Raw genomic sequence first — 23,431 nt, forward strand, 5'->3', positions numbered from 1 at the left:
GTACCTGTAAAATTGCAGCTGTAGTCTACTATTATGTCATTTAGGATGGATATGTTTACTTTTTTCTCTGATGTAGTGTAATCTTGTACATTATTTTTTAAAATGGACTTTAAGAATTTTCTGCTGTTTGTATTTTATTGGATTTTTATTGTTTTTTAATTTTTTTTTCTTTCTTTTGTGTCCATAGTCAAAATCAAGTCATCGCATTTTGTAATTTTGTTTCTTTTTTAGTTTTACCTTTTCAAGTTTTTATTTTTATTCTCTTGTATTCTGAAATTGTTTAATTTTTTGTCTATAACAGTCTCATCATTAAATGTCATGTTGCATCCTGAATAGGTGTGTGAACTTTTTCAAGTTCTGATAACTTGTAGACTTTTTTTTTAAATTTTCTAAGTACATAGTTATCAAGAGCTGTTTTTGTTCTGACTGGAAATTTTAATATTATAATTTTTACAGTATTTTAGTAAATGAAAAATACACATTATCAAAATTATGTGATTCAACTGAATGTCAGTGTTAACTTCTTTTTGTTTCTATGATCGTATAATATCATTTATAGATATGTTAAATAGATCCAGAATAAAGATACAACCCTATTTTACCCATTGATTGTTATTTCTCAACATAATTACAGCCAAAATCTGAAATGATTTGTAATTTTTGAGACAGATAGCCTGTATTAGATATTTGGAGTATCCTCTTAGTTTTGCAATTCTTTTTTGTGCAAGTCTTGTCCATAAATTGTGAACATATTACTAACAGATTTCCTCTCTCTCTCTCTCTCTCATCAGAGATGTATAAGTGGTATAACTTATTAGAGATATGTAAGTTATATAAATAATCAGAGTATATAAGTGATAAAAAATAAAAAAATATATACACTCATGTTCATAGAAACTGCATCACCTTACATAAATATAGCTTTTAGCAGTTAAATGGCCATTTTCATTGGTTTATCATTAGATATTTTGTTGTATTGCATTATCTATCATTCCCACAGGTTTCTGTATAATGTAATAGCTGCTACATTGCATCAGAATTTTCTATGCTATAGAAAATTCTGATGAATAGATAGCAAGAGCTAGTTTTTGCATTTTTGTGTTGAGATCACTATGGTAGTTACATGCAGTTAGTACCTCATAGAAAAAGTGTGATTCAAGCTTTGAATATATTCCTCTGTGAAATTGACTACAGGACACCCTTTTAGCTATTTCATGAAGGAATAATACGGCTGCTGTCAAAAGTGAAGGAAACCGAATCTTCTGAAAAGAAGAAAAGAAGGGGGGGGGGGCAGGAAGAAAACCACTGTGTCTACACCATGCGAAGATCAAGTTCTAAAGCTGCTCTGACTCAAAAATTGCCATGTGTTGTCTGGAGAACTGAAACAGGACTAGATAGAATAAATGGGAGTTGTGGCAAGCTCTGTAATTGTTAGGAGAAGACTCATTTAACAAGGACTGCTATCCGCGTGCCCTATAAAAAGCCCTTGTTAACCGAAAAATTGAGATTGGCATGGTTAATTTGGTGCAAAGAGCATGCCAAATGGATCCCTGATCATTGGAAAAGAATAATTTTTTTTTTCTGATGAGAAAAAGTTTAATCTACCTAATGGTAGGCAGAAAGTTTGAAGTTGATCATGGGAAAAATTCAACTCAGACTGCTTGGTATCAACAGTTAAATTCTGAGCCAGTCAGATGAGCTGGGGCTGCATGTCATATGATGGTGTTGGTCACTTGCATTTCACAAAACGTTCAATGAATGCACAAGTGTACCAGAAAATTTTAGAAGAAGAAGAAGAATAATTGCTGCCAACTATCAGAGACCACTTTACCGTAACAATGAACTGCATCTTTCAGGATGACTCTGTCCCTTGTCATAGGGCCAAAAATGTAAGTAATGCTATTATAACCCTAAAATGTACCATATGAATCTAGTTTAGTACTTAAAAAAAAAGTTTTTGTTGCAAGTTAATAAGTGGTTCAATGAACACTCATTTCAGTGACAACTGTGGCCAGGAAACCGCCCAGATCTTAACCCCATTGAGAATTTATGGTACCAAATGGAGACTGAAATAAACAAGAAGAAGCCAAAAACATTTCAGAAGCTCCAAGAAGCCATTATAAGAGTATGGAACCATGAATTTACAGTTGGCATCCATCCATCAGGAAATTGATTTTGTCAATGATCTGCCGACACCAAGTTGTAATAAAGGCAAAAGGAGGATCCACGAAGTACTAAACAGCAAAAAGTGAATTTTTAGTTATGAATGTTAGCAAAACTGTGTCGTTGACTAAATTTTGATACCAGTATTTGTTTTTCAAGTGAAAGAAATCACTGTCCATTCCATTTTGAAATATTTGCAAATTTGTTAAGTGTGTTGTCATTTCCTAAATATATCATTTCCTAAACATCTTGTACTAAAAAGAGCCAAATATTAATCAAAACTAAAAAATGTTATATTACCTTCTTCATTATTTGTGACAATTATTATGTTATTATCCCTTTTCAAATAGGCATTCGAATTTAATTACAAAGAAACATGGTTTCAGCAGGTGATGCACTTTCTATGAACATGAGTATATATTAGTACCATTGTTAGGTAGAGTAAGCAACCTTTTTAAGCTGTTTGATTCTTGCCTCCCCCCAGTAAGCAACGTGGTGGTCTAACACCGGGCATTGAAATTTATCTACCATTTAAAGATATTCACAAATGTCTCTGCCCTCACTATTGGTTGGGAACCAGAAGAACTACCCACTTAGCTGGACAATGCTTCCCCCCCCCCCTGGATAGAATAGTATAGTTGAATACATTTACACACTTAATCAATTCAGTGTGTTCTCCCTACTCTCCTGTTGATTAATCAGATATTTTTACAAAATAATAAGAAGCAAAATCTAACATAATTTATGTTCCTTATTCCACACTTTGAATAGCCTGTATAAGGTATTTAGTATACCCTCTTAGTTTTTTCCTCTTATGACATAGCCCAGCGTTTCTCAACCTTTCTAAGCCCAAGGACCAGTAAAATGCCTAAAACAATTCTACAGACCACTAAGTTACAGAGGCATAGCTGGGGGGGAATATCTGCCCTGGCGGCAATTTTTTGGCGTTTAAGAAATCTTGCTATACTGTCTATAAAACAGCAACTGAGTGATGAAATAGACTTTGACATTGTCATTGACGATTTTGCAAACAGAAAAGCAAGAAAAATAACATTTCAGAATGTTAGAATTCAAGTTTTACTTCAAAAATAGTGTTTTTAATTTATTTCCCTATATGTCGTTTTCATTGTTTGTAATTTAAAAAAAAAAACCTATGTAGGTTTATCAGAATTTTGGAAAAACTGTGCCATTTATAACATAATAAATCTAAAAACATATCAACAGTGATAAATTCACTTCTCACTGAAGGCAAGACCCAAAATCGAGCCAAAGCAAGATCACGGAATTGCATTTTAAGTCCACTGCCACTTGAAAGCTCAATTAATTGTTCTTTTCTTGATAACGAAAAGTCGTTCTCGTGACTGCAAGCCTGAAATAGATTGCAAACCCACAGAAATTTTTATGAAAGTTATTCAGAAAATATGTTTCAAAATGCCTTTTCAGATTTTTGATTACAAACCCTTTCCAGAAACTCAGAATCAACATAAATATCGTTTTCCACTAAAAAGAATTCCAATGTTGGAAAAGGTGCAAATTGTCTTTTACATAATTAATCCATAAAACCATTTTTCTCGAATGTCTTTATTTTGTCTCAGGCATCAAGAACAGTTAAAGAATTTCCTTGAAGGGAGAGATTTAGTTCATTTAATTTCAAAAAAAATCTCTGAAAAATAGGATAGCATTGATATCCATGCTTCATCAACAAGGAGTGATGCAAAATCAGAATTACATTCATTTACAAATAATAAAACTTCATGCCTTAATTGAAATAACCTTGTTAGTACTTTGCTCCTGGAAAGCCAGCAAATTTCAGAATGAAGCAAAAGTTGTATATATTCACTACCCATTTCATCGCAGAGTACTGAAAATAAACTGTAATTTAATGGTTGAGCTTTAATAAAATTAACTAGCTTTCCAGCGTTGTGTAGCACAGTTTTAAATTCTGGTGGCATTCCTTTGGAGGCTACCGCTTTCCTATGTATGAAACAATGTACTCAATTCATATTATTGAGTGTGTGAAATATTTCTTCTCCAGTTGTTCGGGATGGCAAAGTTCTACAAAACAGAATATCATCATGAATATTGTTATCATGCGCATATCTTACATAGCATATTAATTGCACATCATTTGTAACATCAGTAGTCTCGTAATCAAAGAGTTTCATGTTGAATATAGTAACTATAAACATATCGGTGACTACTAGCGTAAGCTAAAGCACATAGTTCAAGTACGTAGTACAAACTAGGGCAACTCGTTTGCAAAGGTGGAGAAAGTTCTGATCACTATTCTTAGTATTTTCCATAATGTAAAACCCATCTAGGAGATGTATGATGTTATACATTATGGTGGGAGGTCACTACCCAGACCGGTTTAGATCTTTATTGAGATCTCATCAGTGAGTAGCTAGACCAAAGTATAATACTAAGGGTATAGCGAAAAGAACTTATATACTCTGCTATACGAGTTGTCAAAAAGGTGCACCCATAAATTATTTAAAGTAAAGAGCCAATAGGCTTCATTTCAGCGATGTAAAACATTATTTAAATTAAGGGGGTATTAAATTCCACATTGTTGTAAAACCGAATAAGAAACTCAAAGATTGGAATCAAAGAGTTTCATGCCGAATATAGTAACTATAAATGTATCGGCGACTAGGAGATGGGTTTTACATTATGGAAAATACTAAGAATAGCGATCAGAACTTTCTCCACTTTGCAACGAGTTGCCCTAGTTTGTACTACGTACTTGAACTATGTGCTTTAGCTTATGCTAGTAGTCGCTGATACGTTTATAGTTACTATATTCGGCATGAAACTCTTTGATTCCGATCTTTGAGTTTCTTATTTGGTTTTAAAAGAATGTGGGATTTAATATCCTCTTAATTTAAATAATGTGTTACATCGCCAAAATGAAGCCTATTGGCTCTTTACTTTAAATAATCAGTAGTCTCATTTATTTGTAATGCATAATAAGGGCTCTTCTTAACTCTATCCATTAACTGAAATTCTGCATCACCTGCCATATCATTAATTCTGCGAACGATAGTGTCATTTGAAACAGGAATCAAATCAACATCTTATTAACTTGTTGCCAAACATAGTTTTTACCACATCTTTTACAGCTGGAAGTAGCAGATAGAATGAGGTTTCACTACCCGCAAACTTAAGAAATAGGATGATTCTAGTGCCTTGCTATTAATGGAACCCATGGCCTAAAACTATATCTTTCCAATGATTTAATATCCCTAAGCGTCGCTGAAAAAATTCAATTGGCTTATTTTTTCACATCACAATGTTTAGTTTCTAAATGTCGTCGGAGTTTCGCAGGCTTCATGCACTCTTTCGACAACACTTCATAACACATAACACATTGAGGTTTCTGTTCACTTTCATCTCCACACCAAGTAAACTCAAATTCCAAATATGAACTGTTATATTTCCTACTGTATTTTTTCTTTGAACTGCTTGTTTCTTCTACTTTAATAGTGTCAGATTTACTCGCCGTTACAACACGTGTATCACAATTAGGGTTAGCATCACCTGTTTCATTTGCTCTTCTTTTCAATGTCCTAGTTCTAAGCTACTTTTCCATTATTAAAAAATGTTTCCAAAAAATATATAAATACTCTATATAATACTGGGGTTAACTCACGACACACTTTGTCCAAGTACTACTTAGCACTTCTAAAGATATACTGAGCCTTGGTTGAAGGAGGGAAACCTTCAATAATAAAAATCAATAAACAACAAGCAATTGGTTGAAATGTGGATAACACATGTTCACTTTTATTGACAAAATAGCAAGGGAAAGTGGAAGCAATAAAACTATATTGTTGTTCTTTTCACCCCTCTTTTATTATTCGTCATTTTGCTGCTACAAATTTAGCGGCAGAATGATGAATAATAAAAGAGGGGTGAAGTGAAGAACAATATAGTTTTATTGCTTCCGTCTTTGAACATTCTGACGCTATTTCTTGTTTTTTTTTAAATCTCCATTTGATTTCAATAATTTTTACTTACTTATTCAATTTTAATTTGTTTTGTTTGGATAATTAAAAATATATATATATTTATTTAATTTAAGTCTGCCTGCGGACCACCTAACCCCATCATCACAGACCACAGGTTGAGAAACACTGACATAGCCAAATGCTTTTACATAGTTGATAAATGCAATATGTGTTTCTAAATTAAATTTTCTACATTTTTATATAATTTGCTTCAAAATAAGTTATTATTATTCCTGATACCTCCAAGGAGTCCGAAGACTCATCGCGGGAGGACATCTTCAACTGTCTCTACACCTTACTTCTACTACGAATCAACGCCATCTACCGCCCACCTTCAACACCACCACAACTAGTAATTTTTTTGTCTGTAAATTGCGTGTGTTCTGAAGGGCCGATTTGTATGTATGCGGGATGAAAAACCCGAGTTTCCGGGAGAAAAAACCCTGCTACCTCCGTATGAGATCGGCTAACTCACCATCGATTGAAATCGACCAGATAAAGATTCCTCACGTCGCGACGAGAATCGAACTTAGGCCTATTCCAATCGAAGGGCGCAATGTACCGTCGTTCTTCCAATTGCGCTACGGAGGCGCTTAGTATATCATTATCATGCTGTTCTTCCACTAAAAGATCACTTGAAATATTTTGTAAGTTTTCTGCTCATCATTTTGCTATAATTTATATGCACAGTTCAGAAGGATTATTATTTATACTTTTCACAGAAATGCATATAGAAATAGACTAGCTTTTAGCCAATTACTTACAGTCATACTTTTTTTTCCCTTTTTTTTTTGTCACGACCTTCAGCCTCTTGTTTTCTTGAAGCTTTCATTACATTTTTGAGGCCTTCTTTATCAGTTGTTCTCTATCAGTATTCACTTCTGCTACGTTGGTGTTATAGAAGCTTTTGAAGCATATCATAAACTTTCATAATGATGCTAGTCTGACAGTGTTTATTAATGACATTTTGCACTCTTTCATAAAAGCTTCATAAGCTAAAATTTGTCAACCGTGAAAGCTGCTTGTAGTATGATAAACCTGTTCCAAAATTCTTGATGTATATTGAGTACATCAAGAACGTTTCTTTTATATACTTATGTCTCGTTTTGATTCTTGGAATGGATAATTCAAGTGCACACACACTCTCTCTCTCTCTCTCTCAATAGTTTTTTCAATCGTTTCATTCCATGTTTTTTTAACACTTCATTATTTGCTTTATTAATAGCTTGTTTTTTCTTATTCTTTTTCTTCATCAATTTAGCAGTATATTGTCTCTTCTTTAATGTTTCATTCTTCATTCATAAAGGTTTCTAATATGTTCATCTTGTAATAAGTGTATTTCAGAAAACTTTTTGTGGCTTTCTTTCTTGGTTCTAATTTTTCCAAATGCCTATACATCAATGATGTGTTTATTGCCTGATGTAGCATTTGGATTTTTGCTACATCCATTGAGCCACATCCGCACTACATAAAGTTTTTCAGTTTTTTTTCCCTTTCTCCTTTCTCTGGTGATCCACTAGACAGATGCCATTTACATCATCAGTTTTGTTCTTCCTTCATTAATGAAAAGAATGAATTTCATTTTTCTCCTTCTCACACTGCCTTTTAAGTTTTTTCTTTGTTTCTCTAATGACTATTTTGCTGTCTTTATCCGTGGAATGTTTTATTAGTTCTGCTTCCTCAATCCTCTTACATTCCATGTCCCTGAAGTTAATAAATCCACAATACCAATGCATTTAAATTTTTCCTTTCCTAGTCATTTTTATAAAATTAAAGTGAGAAAAATAATTCATTTGAACTGTTATATTAATTAAATAACTTTAATTAATACTTCCTATATTTCAGTAATGTTACATTACCATCTTCAGGGAACATAAAAATTAATGAAATGTGCACGCAGGCACTAACATGAATAAATATAGCTGAAGACAACAACTGAGGTCTCTTCTTTAATCTGTTTCATTCTTCATTCATAAAGGTTTCTAATATGTTCATCTTGTAATAAGTGTATTTCAGAAACTTTTTGTGGCTTTCTTTCTTGGTTCTAATTTTTCCAAATGCATATAACATCAATGATGTGTTTATTGCCTGATGACAATGCCCTTACTACTGAACTTAATCATATTCTTAACACCTTTATAGCCAATGGATACAACCCCCATAAAATCCATAATATATTAAAACCTATTAACCTTCACCCCCCCCCCCCCCCCCTACAACAGGGACTACTCTATATCACTATTCCTTATATTTGGGATACTTCTGAAAAGTTAACTAAATTCCTAAAAAAATATGACTTGACAACTTGTTACAAACCATATAAAAAATTGGCATCTCTTATCCACTCTCCCAAGGACCAGCCACTTCCTCTAGACCTACTAGTTGTAGTTCTACTGCCAAACAGGCAGGACAGCTAATATCAGGATATCTGAACATAAGGATTATATCTGTTTCCACCATTACAGCCACTTGGCTGTAATGGTCGAAACTCAGGACTTGCTGACCATGCTTTGGACACCCGCCATAAAATACGTTGGAAGAAAGCCTCCTTACTACACCGCGGCAAGTTTAAATATGAGATTATTCTTAGAATCAGCCTCAGCTTTAAGAAACTCCCCAAACCTGAATAAATTTGGATGCATGAGACTGCCCCAAATATGGGAGGCTTGCATTCTTAGAACATCAGCCCAATAGCCAAGATTAATACCCATTTAGCCCACTAGCTGGCACTCTTTAGGACTCTAGGACTGACTTCAGTTGTTCTCTTCAGCCATATTTGTTCAGTGTTAGTGCCTGTGTGCACATTTCATTAATTTTTATGTTCCCTGAAGATGGTAATGTAATATTACCGAAATATAGGAAGTATTAATTAAAGTTATTTAATTAATATAATAGGGATGCTTGCGGGTCAAAGCTGTATAACTGAGAGGAGACCTCCACATAGCCTTTAAAAGAATGTGGAGAACCGACCAGGGCTTCTGACCTAATGTCCAATCCTCACCTTCTCATGGTGCACCCTGCTGGGTATCTACCTGGATACTGAACGAATGAGGATGAGCTGGCAATTTGGGATTTAGCCGACCAAATTGTATTCTTATTGGTTAAACCAAAATAAAAATGATGGTACAGCATGACAAAATTTCATGCCGGCTGGGATGTCGCCTGGTTAAACAAGGCCCCCGTTGTTTTCGCCAGGGAACCAGGGCGAACATCAGCTACTGGAACAAATCTGAAAACACACCCCAACTCAACATCACCAGAGTTAAAGATTGGCACTATCAACATAAGAAGACTGAATGGCAAAGAAATGGAGCTAGCTGAGGAATTAGATAAGTACCAGATCGACATAATAGGGGTGACTGAAACAAAAAAGACAAAAACTGGTGAGATCTTTCTGAGCAATAAATACAAAATGTTATATTCAGGCAATGACAATCAAGGAAAAGAAGGAGTAGCCATAGTATTCAACACAAAATACAAGGCTAATCTTCTTGAATAGCAGGCAATCTAAAGTAGAGTAATGTGGGCAAATATGAGAATGGGGAACTGGACAATGAGACTTATTTGTGCCTATGGTTCCCACAGAAGGTTCTACTAAGGTAGAAGTAGAGAAATTTTTTCAGGCTCTAGAAAAAGCAACTGACACAATGAAAAAGGAAAAGTTGGTCCTTGTTGGGGATCTAAATGGCAGAGTAGGAAGTGATTGTGAGACATACAAAAATATTTTTTGAAAATTTGGAGAAAAGAGCAAAGCTAATAATAATGGCAAATATCTGTTGGATTTCTGCTCAGGACATGGACTGGTTATTACTAACACTATGTTAGTAATAACCAACATAAAAATGTGCACAAATTCACATGGAGAGAAGAGGCTAGGAATAAGAAAAGTCTCATTGACTATGTTATTGTTGATAGTGATGTTTTCTCCCTGGTGCAGGACACCAGAGTGTACAGGGGATTTGAAATTGGAAGTGATCACTATTTAGTCTTGAGCAGGATAAAATTGAATTTCATATTGAAAAGAATAACATGTAAGAAAGTTTTAGAGCAAATAAAAGCTGAGCAGCTTTCAGATGTGAACCGTAGACTAAAATACACAGATTATTTGAAGAAAAAATGAAAGAATTTGAGAACAGGAACCGAACCTTGGAGATTCAGTGGCAAGCCTTGAAGAAATCCCTGATTGATTCAGCTAGAGAGGAGGCATGTGGTGAAGTTGTCTGCAAGGATAGAAAAATTAGAACTCCATGGTGGACACAGGAAGTTAAAGAGGCAGTGAAGGAAAAGAAGAAAGCATATCAAAAGTTCCTGGCAAATAAGTCAGCTTGTGCTCTTAGAGAATACAGAGGCAAATATAAGAAAGCTAAACACTGTGTAAAACTAGCTAAACAAAAGTCATTGGAGGACTTTGGCAGGAACATAAAAAATAAATGTCAAGAAGGTGGCAAAATATTCTGGAGGTTGTTGAAGAAGCTTAGGAATGGGGGAAAGAGTGCTGTAAAAGGAGTTAGAGATGAAAACGGGAGAAAAAGATATCCTTGAAGTATGGAGTAATTACATTGAAAAACTGCTAAATGAAACAAGCAGTGATGACAGCACAGTGGTAAAAAAAAACAGACCAGGCATGCAGTCAGGAATACATATCCATACTTGAAGTAGAAAAAGCCATCAAAGGCTTGATATGTGGAAAGGCAGCACGGGTAGATAATATTTGACCAGAAATGCTGAATATGGTGGTATAAAAGCCTTACAGTGGCTGCACTGTATAGTTCAGAAAGCCTGGACAGAGGGACGAATTCCCGATGATTGGAATAGAGCTCTCATAGTACCCATATATAAAAAGGGAAATAAAACTGAATGTGAGAATTACAGATGTATTTCCCTACTGAGTGTTCCTGGTAAGATATATGCAAGTATACTTGAAAAATGGTTGAGAAAAATTGTGGAAGAAAGCTTGGTGAAGAACAAGCTGGATTCAGGTCATATAGAGGCTGTCAGGATCAGCTCTTCACTTTACGACAAATAGTGGAGAAATCATGGGAATATAACAAAGATCTTGGAAGAAGTGAAACATTTCAGCTACTCAGGCACAATTTTTAGTGAAGATGGTAAATTCAATATAGAAATAGACAACAGAATCAGCAAAGCTGGTATGGTGGGAAGTCAATTGAATAAATTCATATGGAATAAGAGAGAAATTAGTCGGAACACTAAATTAGTTGTTCAAACAAGACAGTGTTCAAATCAGTTTTAACTTATGGATCTGAGAGCTGTTTAGAAGTAAAACACTTGACCAAAGGCTAGAGACCACAGATGTGAGAGTCTTGAGAAAGATTAGAGGTGTGAACAGATGGCATCAATGGCAATATCATATTAAAAACGAGGATATTCGGAAGGAACTTAACATCGGCAGCATCCAGGAATGTGTTAGCAGAGCTAATCTCAGGTGGTATGGTCGCTTAAACAGAATGGGCAAGGAAAGATTAGCAAAACAAGTGTTCTCTCTCAGGTTGGCAGGAAAACGACCCAGAGGGAGACCAAGATATTGGTGGATTGATATGGTACAAAGTGCCTTAGATGATAGAAATATAAGATCTGATAATGTTGGAGTCTTGACAAGTAACAGACTGATTTGGAGGAAAATTGTAGATAGGAAATTAGTAATGATGTAAATTTTTCGTGTTGTACTATCATATCCTGTATACCCCTTGAGGGTTCATGACAGGAATTTGATGATGATGAAGAATTAATATAATAGTATATGTTGTCTTTCCTTAAAATTAACAGTTATGTATCACCAACATATAAGTTTATCTACAAGAATAATTCATCTGAATTCAGATAGTAATGACTTTGATGTCTAAGAAGCATTACTGTCAGGTAACCATTAGCATACTAAATATGCTGTACTCAGTCATTTCAATTTGTAGTTGGAGGCAGAGCTGATTTCCATTATTGGTTCTGTATATCCTCTGATAAAATTTCCTTTTTATTAGTTTTCTGGCTTTTAGGCCAGTAGTTCCTATTAATTTTCATCCTTTTTTTATATTTTTAAAAAATACGTTCTGTTAAATGTGTCAACACTTTCTTACTATAGCTTTTAAAGTAACTTATATAGGCTAATTATATTCCGACACTTGGTTGTCATGTAGATAATACCTTTTCTTTGTCTCCAAGTGGCTGCAAGTTCAAATCTTGCCATGACACAAATATTTGTAAACCTATTTTCCTACTCCTGTTTGGAAATTTAATTCAGCTGTCCTTTCCTAAAAAACTTGATGTAGATGATTTTCATTGCCATGTGATACCAATGTCTTGCTTCTTAGAGGTGACAGAAACACATAATTGGCATCCAGAGCAAGGTTGCTACTTATCCGACTGGTGCCCTACCTGTGATGTTAATCTGTTATAGGTATCTGAACTTTATTTTGGCAGAACTGACATACAAGAAAAATGTAAAATAAATTGTATCCGTATCTTTGAAATGAGATAACATTAATTTATACATTTGAATGTAACAGATAAATATTTTGCTCACTTTAATTTAGCATTGTTTAGTTTGCATTCCTTAAATTATTAATTTTTAACTCTGATGTTTCAGAAATAAAGTATCTGTGCATGAAAGATGTTACAGAAGGTTTCAAGAGGCCTTCAATATTAGATGTAAAAATAGGACCACGCACATATGATCCTGAGGCAAGTCCTGAAAAAATACAACAAGAAAAATCCAAATATCCTGAAGTTGAGATAATTGGATTTAGAATTCTAGGGATGAAGGTAAGTTTCAAAAGTCAAAGCTTTGGCAAGGCAAGGTAAGTTTATGAGTAGGTGTACTCAAACCCCCCCCCCCCATGCCTTCAAGCCTAAATTTCCTTCCTGAATTTAAAAAAAAAACCTCTTTTATTCTATAATTTTACAGCTCATTTTATTCAAACAAATCATCATTTAATTTTTTGCATAAAAATATTTTTCTGGTACTTCATAAATTTTATTATTTCGACATTTTTATTTTTTCATAAGGTTTGCATAGCCCAAAATCTAAATTATTCATTCTTTCATCATCATCATCAAATTCCTACCCTCAAGGGGTGTACAGGATATGATAGTACTACATCAAAAAATTACATCATTACTAACTTCCTATCTACAATTTTCCTCCAAATCAGTCTGTTACTTGTTAAGACTCCAACATTATCGTGTTGTACTTTATAACAGGAACTAAGTAAGCTGATTGTAACAATTATCGTGGCATCAGCTTACTTAGTTCCTGTTATAAAGTACAATGGTACCTTGGTTTGTGAGCATAATTCATTCCGGAAATGTGCTTATAATCCAAAGCACTCATATATCAAAGTGAATTTCCCCATGAGAAATAATGGAAACTCAGATGATTCATTCCAAAACTCAAAAATATTCATATAAAAATGATTAATACATATACCTTATATATGTTTACCTTTTTATATTTTTATTATTTAAATGTAATATACATAAAGTAATCGAATTTATTAATTACATTACAATTACATAATTACAGTAATTGTATTGGGTAGGACGACTTTCATTGTCACTCACCGAATCACTGCTATGTGTTGACTCTTTTTCTTTTTGAGCGACTTTAACAAGGAACCTATCCAGTGACACTTGCTTTTGCCTCCTTTTGAGGATTTCATGGAAATATGACATTGCATTGTCATTAAACAGATTTATCGCTCGCACTGCCACAGCCTTACTCGATTGGTGCTTTTCTACAATATTTTGCACTGTTTCCCACATTTTACACACCTCCCTAATCTTATTTGAAGAGAGGGATGTCTCCGTCTTTTTCTCCTCCTCCTCAGACGAGATCTCTTCCATAACCTCTTGCTGTTGCTCGTGATGCAGATCCATCAGTTCGTCAGTGATAAACTCCTGGCCAGCTCTTCTTTGTCATCCTCCAGCTCTTGATTGTCATCCTCATTCACCTCCAGTCCCATGGTTTTCCCCAAGGACACAATTTCATTGACAACTGGCAGCTCCTGTTCATGAGCAACCCCCCCCCCCCCCGATGCAATCAGACCACAGTTTTCTCCAAGCAGAATTAAGGGTTCTCTTGGTGACCCCATCCCAGGCTTTATCGATGATCTTGACGCAGTTTACGATGTGGAAATGATTTTTCCAAAACTCTCAGCGGGTAAGGTTAGTTCCTTTGGTCACCTCGAAGCATCGCTGAAATAGTGCCTTGGTGTAAAGCTTTTTAAAGTTCGAAATGACCTGCTGATCCATGGGCTGGTGTAATGGAGTAGTGTTAGGAGGAAGGATCTTGACCTCAATGAACTCGAATTCTTCCAGTAAGTCGTCCTCAAGGCCTGGAGGATGAGCAGGAGCATTATCCATAACCAGCAAGACTTTGAGTGGCAATTTTTTTTCTAAAAGGTATTTCTTCACCACAGGACTGAAGACCTCATTAATCCACTCAACGAACAAGATACGAGTGACCCAAGCCTTGCTGTTGAACCTCCACATAACATTTAACTGGCTCTTCTGCACCTTGCATTTCTTGAAGGCTCGTGGATTCTCAGAATCATACACGAGCAGGGGCTTGACTTTGAAATCACTGCTTGCATTAGCACACAGCAAGAGGCTGAGACAGTCTTTCATGGGCTTGTGACCGAGCATTGCATTCTCTTCTGCTGTAATGTAGGTCCTCTTTGGCATCTTTTTCCAAAAAAGCCCCATCTCATCGCAATTAAAAACTTGCTGCGGCAGGTAACACTCAGAAACCACGAGCTTCTGGAACTCGGCAACGAACACCTCAGCTGCCTTTGCATCCGAACTTGTAGCCTCTCTGTGCCTCACAACACTATGGATGCCACTTCTCCTCTTAAAGTTATCAAACCTTCCCCTGCTCGCCTTGAAGCCGTCTTCGTTTTCTGTAGACGTACCTGGCAGTTTACTTACGAGGTTGTCATACAAGGCCTTTGCCATCTCACAGATCAAATTCTTGGTCACAGCTAGTTTCCTGCTAGTTGCTTCTCATTTATTCACACCAAATTTCCTGCTAGTTGCTTCTCATTTATTCACACCAAAAGCAACTTTTTTATATCTTCCAGAATACGTGGCTATTGCTTTGATACTCTCGTGACGCCTTTTACTACATCTAGCCCCCTTAGGTCTTCTTTCTTCTTTAATACTGTGCAAATCGTTGACGTAGACTTCTTATAAAATCTTGCGATGACAGCCACTTGCATATCTTGTTCGTGCTTCCCGATGATTTCCTTCTTAACTTCCACTGTATCATTGTCATAGTACAGCTAATAAAGAACATTGGGATCATTGTCGTTGTACAGCTAATAAAGGACAGTCACTACATTTGGACACAAAATAAAAAAATGCTTTACGCACACAAACGTGGTCACAACGCTAGCACGAATGTTGACTATATGAATGGGGTATGCTGACTGAGACCGAGCATGTGAGACGATTACCCACAATCCTGAGCGGCTTGTGATCACGTGATGCTCGGCAGACAAAGCGTATAAGTAATACTCGTATTGCAAGACCTCGCTCCTTTATCAAGTTAAAATTTATTAAAAATTTTTGTTCGTCTTGCAAAACACTCGCAGACTAAATTACTCGCAATCCAAGGTACCACTGTATATGCAAAAATCTTAGCATATAAACTTAAACATATAGTAGACCCAAAATTAATAGAAGAACAAAATTGAATCAGAAAAGGCAGGTCTTGCATAGACTCCACACTTACATTAAAATTACTAATTGGGAAACACAGAGAAATGAAGATAGAAATGCACGTAGCTTTTATAGATTATCAGAGAAAAACTATGGGAAATACTGAAAGAATATGAAATACCAACCCAACTCTTTAGAGCCTTATTTAATATATATCAAGATAATAAAATATCTCTGAAGTACAATAATTTAATATCAAGCTGCAAACCAATAAATAGAGGAGTACATCAGGGTTGCCCTCTCTAACCTGTTTTATTTAATATATACATAGATAAAATCACAAAAGAATGGAAAATAACTAATAAAGGAGGATTCAAGATGAACCGTAACAACAGATTAGCTACTCTACTCTTTGCTGATGACCAAATAATCCTTGGAAACAATGAAGATGAACTACAAAAATCATTATGCAGTCTAAATAACCTGATAGAAACATATGGTATGGAAATACCAACACACAAAACAAAAGTCATGGCCTTCAAAGGTGCTAACCCCTAATAAGAAGCAAAATAGTAATAAACAACAAAATAATAGAGCAAGTAAATATGTTCAAATATTTAGGATGCACAATGTCATATGAAAATGAAGCAGATATAGAACCGAAACTATCAAACTTTTTAAAAGTAACAGGCATTATAAATTAAATTTTTAAACCCAATTATGTACAAAAACGCATGAATAAGAATCTACAGTACAGTAGCTAAACCTGCCTTACTTTATGGCAGTAAGATATGGACAATAAAAAAAAGCAGATGACAAAAATTGAATCAGCTGAAATGAAATTTCTGTGCAGAACTGAAGGAGTCATAATAATAAACAAAACGAAAAGTAACGAAATCAGAAATAAACTCGGAATTACATCATCATCATCATCAAATTCCTGCCATGTACCCTCAAGGGGTGTACAGGATATGACAGTACTACATCAAAAAATTACATCATTACTAACTTCCTATCTACAATTTTCCTCCAAATCAGTCTGTTACTTGTTAAGACTCCAACATTATCAGATCTTATATTTCTATCGTCTAAGGCACTTTGTACCGTATCAATCCACCTATATCTTGGTCTTCCTCTGGGTCGTTTTCCTGCCAACCTGGCAGAGAACACTTGTTTTGCTAATCTTTCCTCTCCCATTCTATTTAAGTGACCATACCACCTGAGATTAGCTCTGCTAACGCATTCCTGGATGCTGACAATGTCAAGTTCTTTCCTAATATCCTCGTTTTTAATATGATATTCCCATTGATGCCATCTGTTCACACCTCTAATCTTTCTCAGGACTCTCATATCTGCGGTCTCTAGTCTTTGGTCAAGTGTTTTACTTCTGACCCAACTCTCAGATCCATAAGTTAAAACTGGTTTGAACACTATCTTGTATAGCTAATTTAGTGTTCTGACTAATTTCTTTCTTATTCCATATGAATTTATTCAATTGACTTCCCACCATACCAGCTTTGCTGATTCTGTTGTCTATTTCTATATTTAATTTACCATCTTCAATAAAAATTGTGCCTAAGTAGCTGAAATGTTTTACTTGTTTTACCACAACACAGTTGACATTTTCAATGATTCTGCCTATTTTCATTGTCTTTGTCTTTTTATTGCTGACCTTCATACCATATCTGTTACAACATCTATTCAATTTAGTCAGAGAATCTTGCAGACTTGTAGCGGATTTATTTAGAAGTATAACATCATCCGCATAAAGCAAAGAGCTGACATTAACATCTCCAATTTTGATATCAGGTTTAATACAGCATTCCTTCATAATGTGATCCATATAGATAATGAATAACAGAGGGGATAATGTACATCCTTGTGTCACACCAGATTTAACATTAAACCATCTTCCTATACTTCCTTCAATTCTAACTGCTGACTTACAACTCAAATAAAGACTAAGTATTGCTTGATATAATGCCCCATTGACACCATATAACTGCAGCGTATTGAATAGCTTCTCTCTTGACACCTTGTCATATGCCTTTTCCAAATCGACAATACAGATGTTTGTTGTATTCCCATGCTTTCTCGACTATTTGTCGTAAAGTGAAGATCTGATCCTGACAGCCTCTATTTGGCCTGAATCCAGCTTGTTCTTCACCAAGCTTTTCTTCCACAATTCTTCTCAACCGTTTCTCAAGTATACTTGCGTAGATCTTGCCAGGAACACTCAGTAGGGAAATACCTCTATAATTCTCACATTCAGTTTTATTTCCCTTTTTATTAAAAAATTTAAAATTTAAAAAAATTTAAATAAAAAATGATGGTACAACATTACTCGGAATTACAAACTCCCTAAATGAAGCAGTTATTTGCTACAGAGAAAAATGGAAAGAACACATACTCAGAATGAATAGAAACAGAATACCTAAACAAATTCTTACTCTTTAAAAGATGGAATTGAGTCCAGAACAGGCCACTTGGCCTATTAAGCCTGGAAAGGAAGAAGATGATTTTTACCTATTGATGTCAGGAGGGGGTGTGGGGAGAAAGAAAGGTTAACTCTCAGAGAATGTCACTGTTATTAAGAGCTTGGCCAGTATGCTGTTGCAAATGGGTTTATTTATAATGTAGTTATAACTGGTAATTAATTTACGGAATTAACAACGCATATAAAGTAAATTAATTAAAGATAACTTTAATGAATCACTTCTATATTTCGACAATGTCACATTGTCATCTTCAGGAACATAAAGGAACATAAACCATACCAGCTTTGCTGATTCTGTTGTCTATTTCTATATTGAATTTACCATCTTCACTAAAAATTGTGCCTGAGTAGCTGAAATGTTTCACTTCTTCCACAGGTTCTCCATTCACAACACAGTTGACATTTTCAATGATTCTGCCTATTTTCATTGTCTTTGTCTTTTTACTGCTGTCCTTCATACCATATCTATTACAACAGTTATTCAATTTAGTCAGTGAATCTTGCAGACTTGTAGTGGATTTATTTAGAAGTATAATATCGTCTGCATAAAGCAAAGAGTTGAAATTAACATCTCCAATTTTGATATCATGTTTAATACCACTTTCCTTCATAATGTGATCCATATAGATAATGAATAACAGAGAGGATAATGTACATCCTTGTTTCACACCAGATTTAACATTAAACCATCTTCCTGTACTTCCTTCAATTCTAACTGCTGACTTACAACTCAAATAAAGACTAAGTATTGCTTGATATAATGCCCCATTGACACCATGTAACTGTAGTGTATTGAATAGCTTCTCTCTTGGCACCTTGTCATATGCCTTTTCCAAATTGACAAAACTTAAATACAGATCTTTGTTATATTCCAGTGATTTCTCCACTATTTGTCGTAAAGTGAAGATCTGATCCTGTTCTACATTTTCTTTCAGAGATATATACTTCAAATTCATTGAGAAATATTGCATTAACAAATATGCTGTCCATTCAAAATATTATGAATAATCTAATAGTTCACAGGTCCCCTCTTGCTGTCAGAACTGCCACAGCATGCCCTGGATTCTAAAACGTATTGCATAAAGTATGTCAGGATTACTTTCCATAGACCTGTGAGTGTGTGTGATGAGTTGAGGATTGAAATGAACAGATTTCTTGATTCACAATCCCAGAGATCTGTGAGATTCAAGTCTAGTGAGTTTGGCAGTGCTAGTAACACCCGGAACTCAGTGTTGTGGTTGGCAAATTGCTCAAATGGCAGTGTTGCATGGTACGCTTTCTTTCTGTAATACACTTGTATCATGAGAATGTGGTTCTGGTTCCCATGAAAGTGTAAATAATCAGCTACAATGGATAGATACTTTGCAATATTCATAGTAAAGGCTATGGGTATCAGGACTCCAAGAGATTCTCAAGAAGACATCTCTCATGCCATAATTTTGCTCCCCTGCCAACGTGATATACTGTTCATTCATGTATACTGGCTTTCATTATTATATGAGTACTCCATGGAATGGCTGATTTTGAAATAACAGGTTTCATAATTTGATTGGACTGTGTATAAAGCAGATATAATAATTTGATATGTAATTTAGTTTTTATATATGTGTATTTTTTTATTTACGGACTTTGGTGGGATTAGCACAGATAGATGACTGTAATACTGATATGCAACAAAATAAGTATAAATGCATGCTGTAACAAGTCTTTCCTTGTATCATAAAGTCAGCTGGACATAGCCTACAGTTAATTGCACTTTCTTGAATTGAGAACTCTGAACTTTTCATGAGTAGAAATCATATATATATATATATATATATATATATATATATATATATGACAGAATGATCATTGACTCAGTTAACATACATAGTTTTATGAAGAATTAAATGACTATAACCGAGATTTAAGTAAAAAAGTTTTAATATAAACACACTACTAGTTTCGGCCTGTAACATATATATATATATATATAAACAAAAAATAAGTTAAAACATATTTTATCATTTTATATTTTTACCCATTTCTTCTCAAATCCTTATTCCAGACTGGTTCGCTACCAAAAAAACTCTGTCCGTTTACTATCTTTAGGAGTCTTTTTAGTGGTTATAATTTCGACTGAGAGGGTTACTAGCCATCTGCAGTCTAACTTTGTGATGGGGCTGCCATCTTGGGGCCTTCAAGCTTGCCTTAAAGTGGTAGGAAGAAATTTTAAAGAGAAGACATAGAGATAGATTAGAGATAGAAATAGAATGATCCATAGCCCTCAATTACTCTAGTAGCATTAGGGTCATGAGTTATAATAATTGGCGCTGAGGAATGCCATATAGGAAAGTTTTAAAGAGCAAGAGGGCCAACATCAAAGAAGAGGGAAGAGAGGATAGACCCAGCTAGGGGACCATAGGAAAGCCACTTCCCTTGCTATCAGGATTATAGCCCCGTGTTGGTCCACGAGTTCTTATTCAACATATTCAGACCACCCCTACCATATCTGGTGGGCTCCCCTATCTGCCATCCAAGGGACATGCTCTCTAGAGGTTACAATGTCCTCCATGAGTGAGGGACCCTGTAACCACTTTTGGAGTGATAGAATAATAGAAATGAGAATTAAAATAGGCAGAGGCTATATGACAGTAATTGGAATTTACACACCTGAAGAAGTATAAAAGCTCAGAAAGCTTTTATACACAGCTGCAAAACATTTTAAATAAGACCACTCCCTAAGGATCACATCTTGGTAATGGGCAACCTTAATGCAAGAATTGGCAATAAACCGTATAAACCAAACATAGGACCTATAGGAGAACTTAACTGTAACAGGAATGGAAATAGATTAAGAGATTTTACTATAAGTAATAAATAACCTTAAAATAATGAATGCCTTCTTCAACATAAAGACATCCACAGATATACCTGGGAAGCAAGAGACACAAGAAGCATTATCGATTACATAATCAGCAATATTAAAATGTCAGAAATGATAATAAATACAAGAGTATACAGAGGATCTGAAATAGAATTAGATCATTACCTCTTAAACCCTTTGAAAAAAATAAAATGGGAACCGAGATGGAAAACAACTAAAAAAGTATAAGGAAAATAGGAATTTTGAATCCTTCAAGGTTAGCTTCTAGATGACAACAGTATTTGAGATTTGTACCAAAAAATAATAAAGAACTGGATGATAAATATAAAAGAAAATCAGAACATAGAAGAAGAATGGTCAAACCTAAAAATCATAATGACAAATGCTGCAAAAGAGAGTTTAGGAACAAAGATAAATGGAAAAGAAAAGAAAAAGAGGGCTTAAGGACTGGGATGATGAAATTAAATGCATTATTGAAGAAAAGAAAAAAGCATATAAAAACTGGTTCAATCTGAAAACAATAGAATCAAAAATCGAATACAGCAGAAAAAAAGCAATAGCAAAAGCAGCATGCAGCATAAACAGAAACAGATGGAACACTTTTGTAACAAAATTAGAGAGAAACTGTACACTTAAAAGACCTAACACACATAAAATCCTTAAAGATCTAAATAATGAAACTAAAAAAAAACAGATATTAATACCATTAAGCTAGAAACATGGCAAAATTACTACCAAGGTCTGTGGTATGATGAAAGCATTCAAAACAGAAAACCACTCTTTGTAAACATCTTGGACAACTTGGAAATCATCACTCTAGAAGAATTAACTGAAGCATTAACCCAAAGCAAAACAGGAAAGGCCTCAGGAGAAGACAATATAAACATTGTCATCTTCAGGAACATAAAGATATGGTATGTGCACTACAGGAACTAACAAAGCAAATGAGGAAGAAATTAAGACACTAATTTTGTTCCTAAAGTCCTAATGGTGCCCTCTTGCGGGCTAATTTGGTAGTCTTGGCCGTTGGGCTGAAGTTCTCATAATGAAAGTCTCCCAAATTTGGGGCAGTTTCATGCACCCAAATTTGTTGAGGTTAGGAACGTTTTTTAGAGCTGCTGAAGATTCTTTGAATAATCTTTCGTATTTAAACTTGCTGCGATGGATTATTTTTGTCTTCTTCCAACGAATTTTATGGTGGGTATCTAAGGCATGGTCTGCCAGCCCAGAGCGGCTGTACTGGTGAAACCGGATGTAGTCTTTGTGTTCTGAAATCCTGATATTTGTTGTTCTGCCTGTTTGGCCAAAGTAGGACAATTTGCAGCTGCAAGGGACCTGGTATACACCAGGTAGGTCTAGGGGAAGTGGTTGGTCTTTGGTAGAGCAGATAAGGGATGCCAACTTTTTATATGGTCTGTAACAGGAAGTAAGGTCATATTTCTTGAGGATATTAGTTATTTTTTCAGAGGTGCCCTGGATGTAGGGGATAGTGATAGACTTGGTGTAGTCTTTATTGTTGAGGGGGGGAGGGGGGTTGTGGTTTTCAGGTTTTAGTATTTTTTGGATTTTTTTGGGGTTATAGCCATTGGCTAAGAAAGTGTTGAGGATGTGGTTTAGTTCCATAGTCAGGGCCTTGTCATCTGAGCAGATTAATTTTGCCCTGTTATATAGTGTTTTTATCACCCCATATTGTTGTGAGGGGGGGGGGATTGCTGGTGAATGTATCTGCCAGTGTGGGTGGGTTTTCTGTAAACAGAGAAAACCAAAGATCCATCAAGCTGGCGGGTGATTAAAGTGTCTAGGAAGGGGAGGGTGTTGTTTTCCTCTTTTTCTAAGGTGAACTGGACTCTGGGATGTTGGTTGTTTAAGTGTGTTAGGAAGGAGTGGAGTGAGTCTGAGCCATGTGGCCAAATAGCAAACACATCATCCACATAACGAAGCCAAATAGTGGGTTTTTGTGGGGCGGAGTTTAAGGCTTTTTCTTCAAATGTCTCCATAAAGAAATTGGCCAAGGGTGGGGAAAGTGGTGAACCCATGGCTGTCCCCTCTATCTGTTTGTAGAACTTTCCTTGCCAAACGAAATAGCCTGAGTTCATCGTGAACTGAAATAGGGCTGAGATATCGGGAGGAAACTTGGCTTGGATGAGCTCAAGGGTTTCTTTGAGTGGGACATTAGTGAATAGGGAGGAGACGTCAAAACTGACCATTATGTCAGTGTGTTGG

The 23,431-nt window shown here is 35.3% G+C and overlaps 1 protein-coding gene across 5 annotated transcripts in view; it reads left to right on the forward strand.

Annotated features, from left to right (window-relative positions):
- Ipk2 (Inositol phosphate kinase 2) overlaps positions 1-23,431 on the forward strand; it is a 133,315-nt gene that overhangs the window by 59,068 nt on the left and 50,816 nt on the right. For all 5 annotated transcript variants that reach the window (XM_090403336.1, XM_090403335.1, XM_090403334.1 and 2 more), the window contains exon 5: positions 12,775-12,950. In XM_090403336.1, the coding sequence (XP_090259462.1) occupies positions 12,775-12,950 (176 nt within the window). The remainder of the gene's footprint in view (positions 1-12,774; positions 12,951-23,431) is intronic.

This window comes from Typopeltis vanoorti, chromosome 14, assembly GCF_054136105.1.
Source record: "Typopeltis vanoorti isolate ZY-2024b chromosome 14, IOZ_Tvanoo_1.0, whole genome shotgun sequence".
NCBI classification, from domain to species: domain Eukaryota; kingdom Metazoa; phylum Arthropoda; class Arachnida; order Uropygi; family Thelyphonidae; genus Typopeltis; species Typopeltis vanoorti.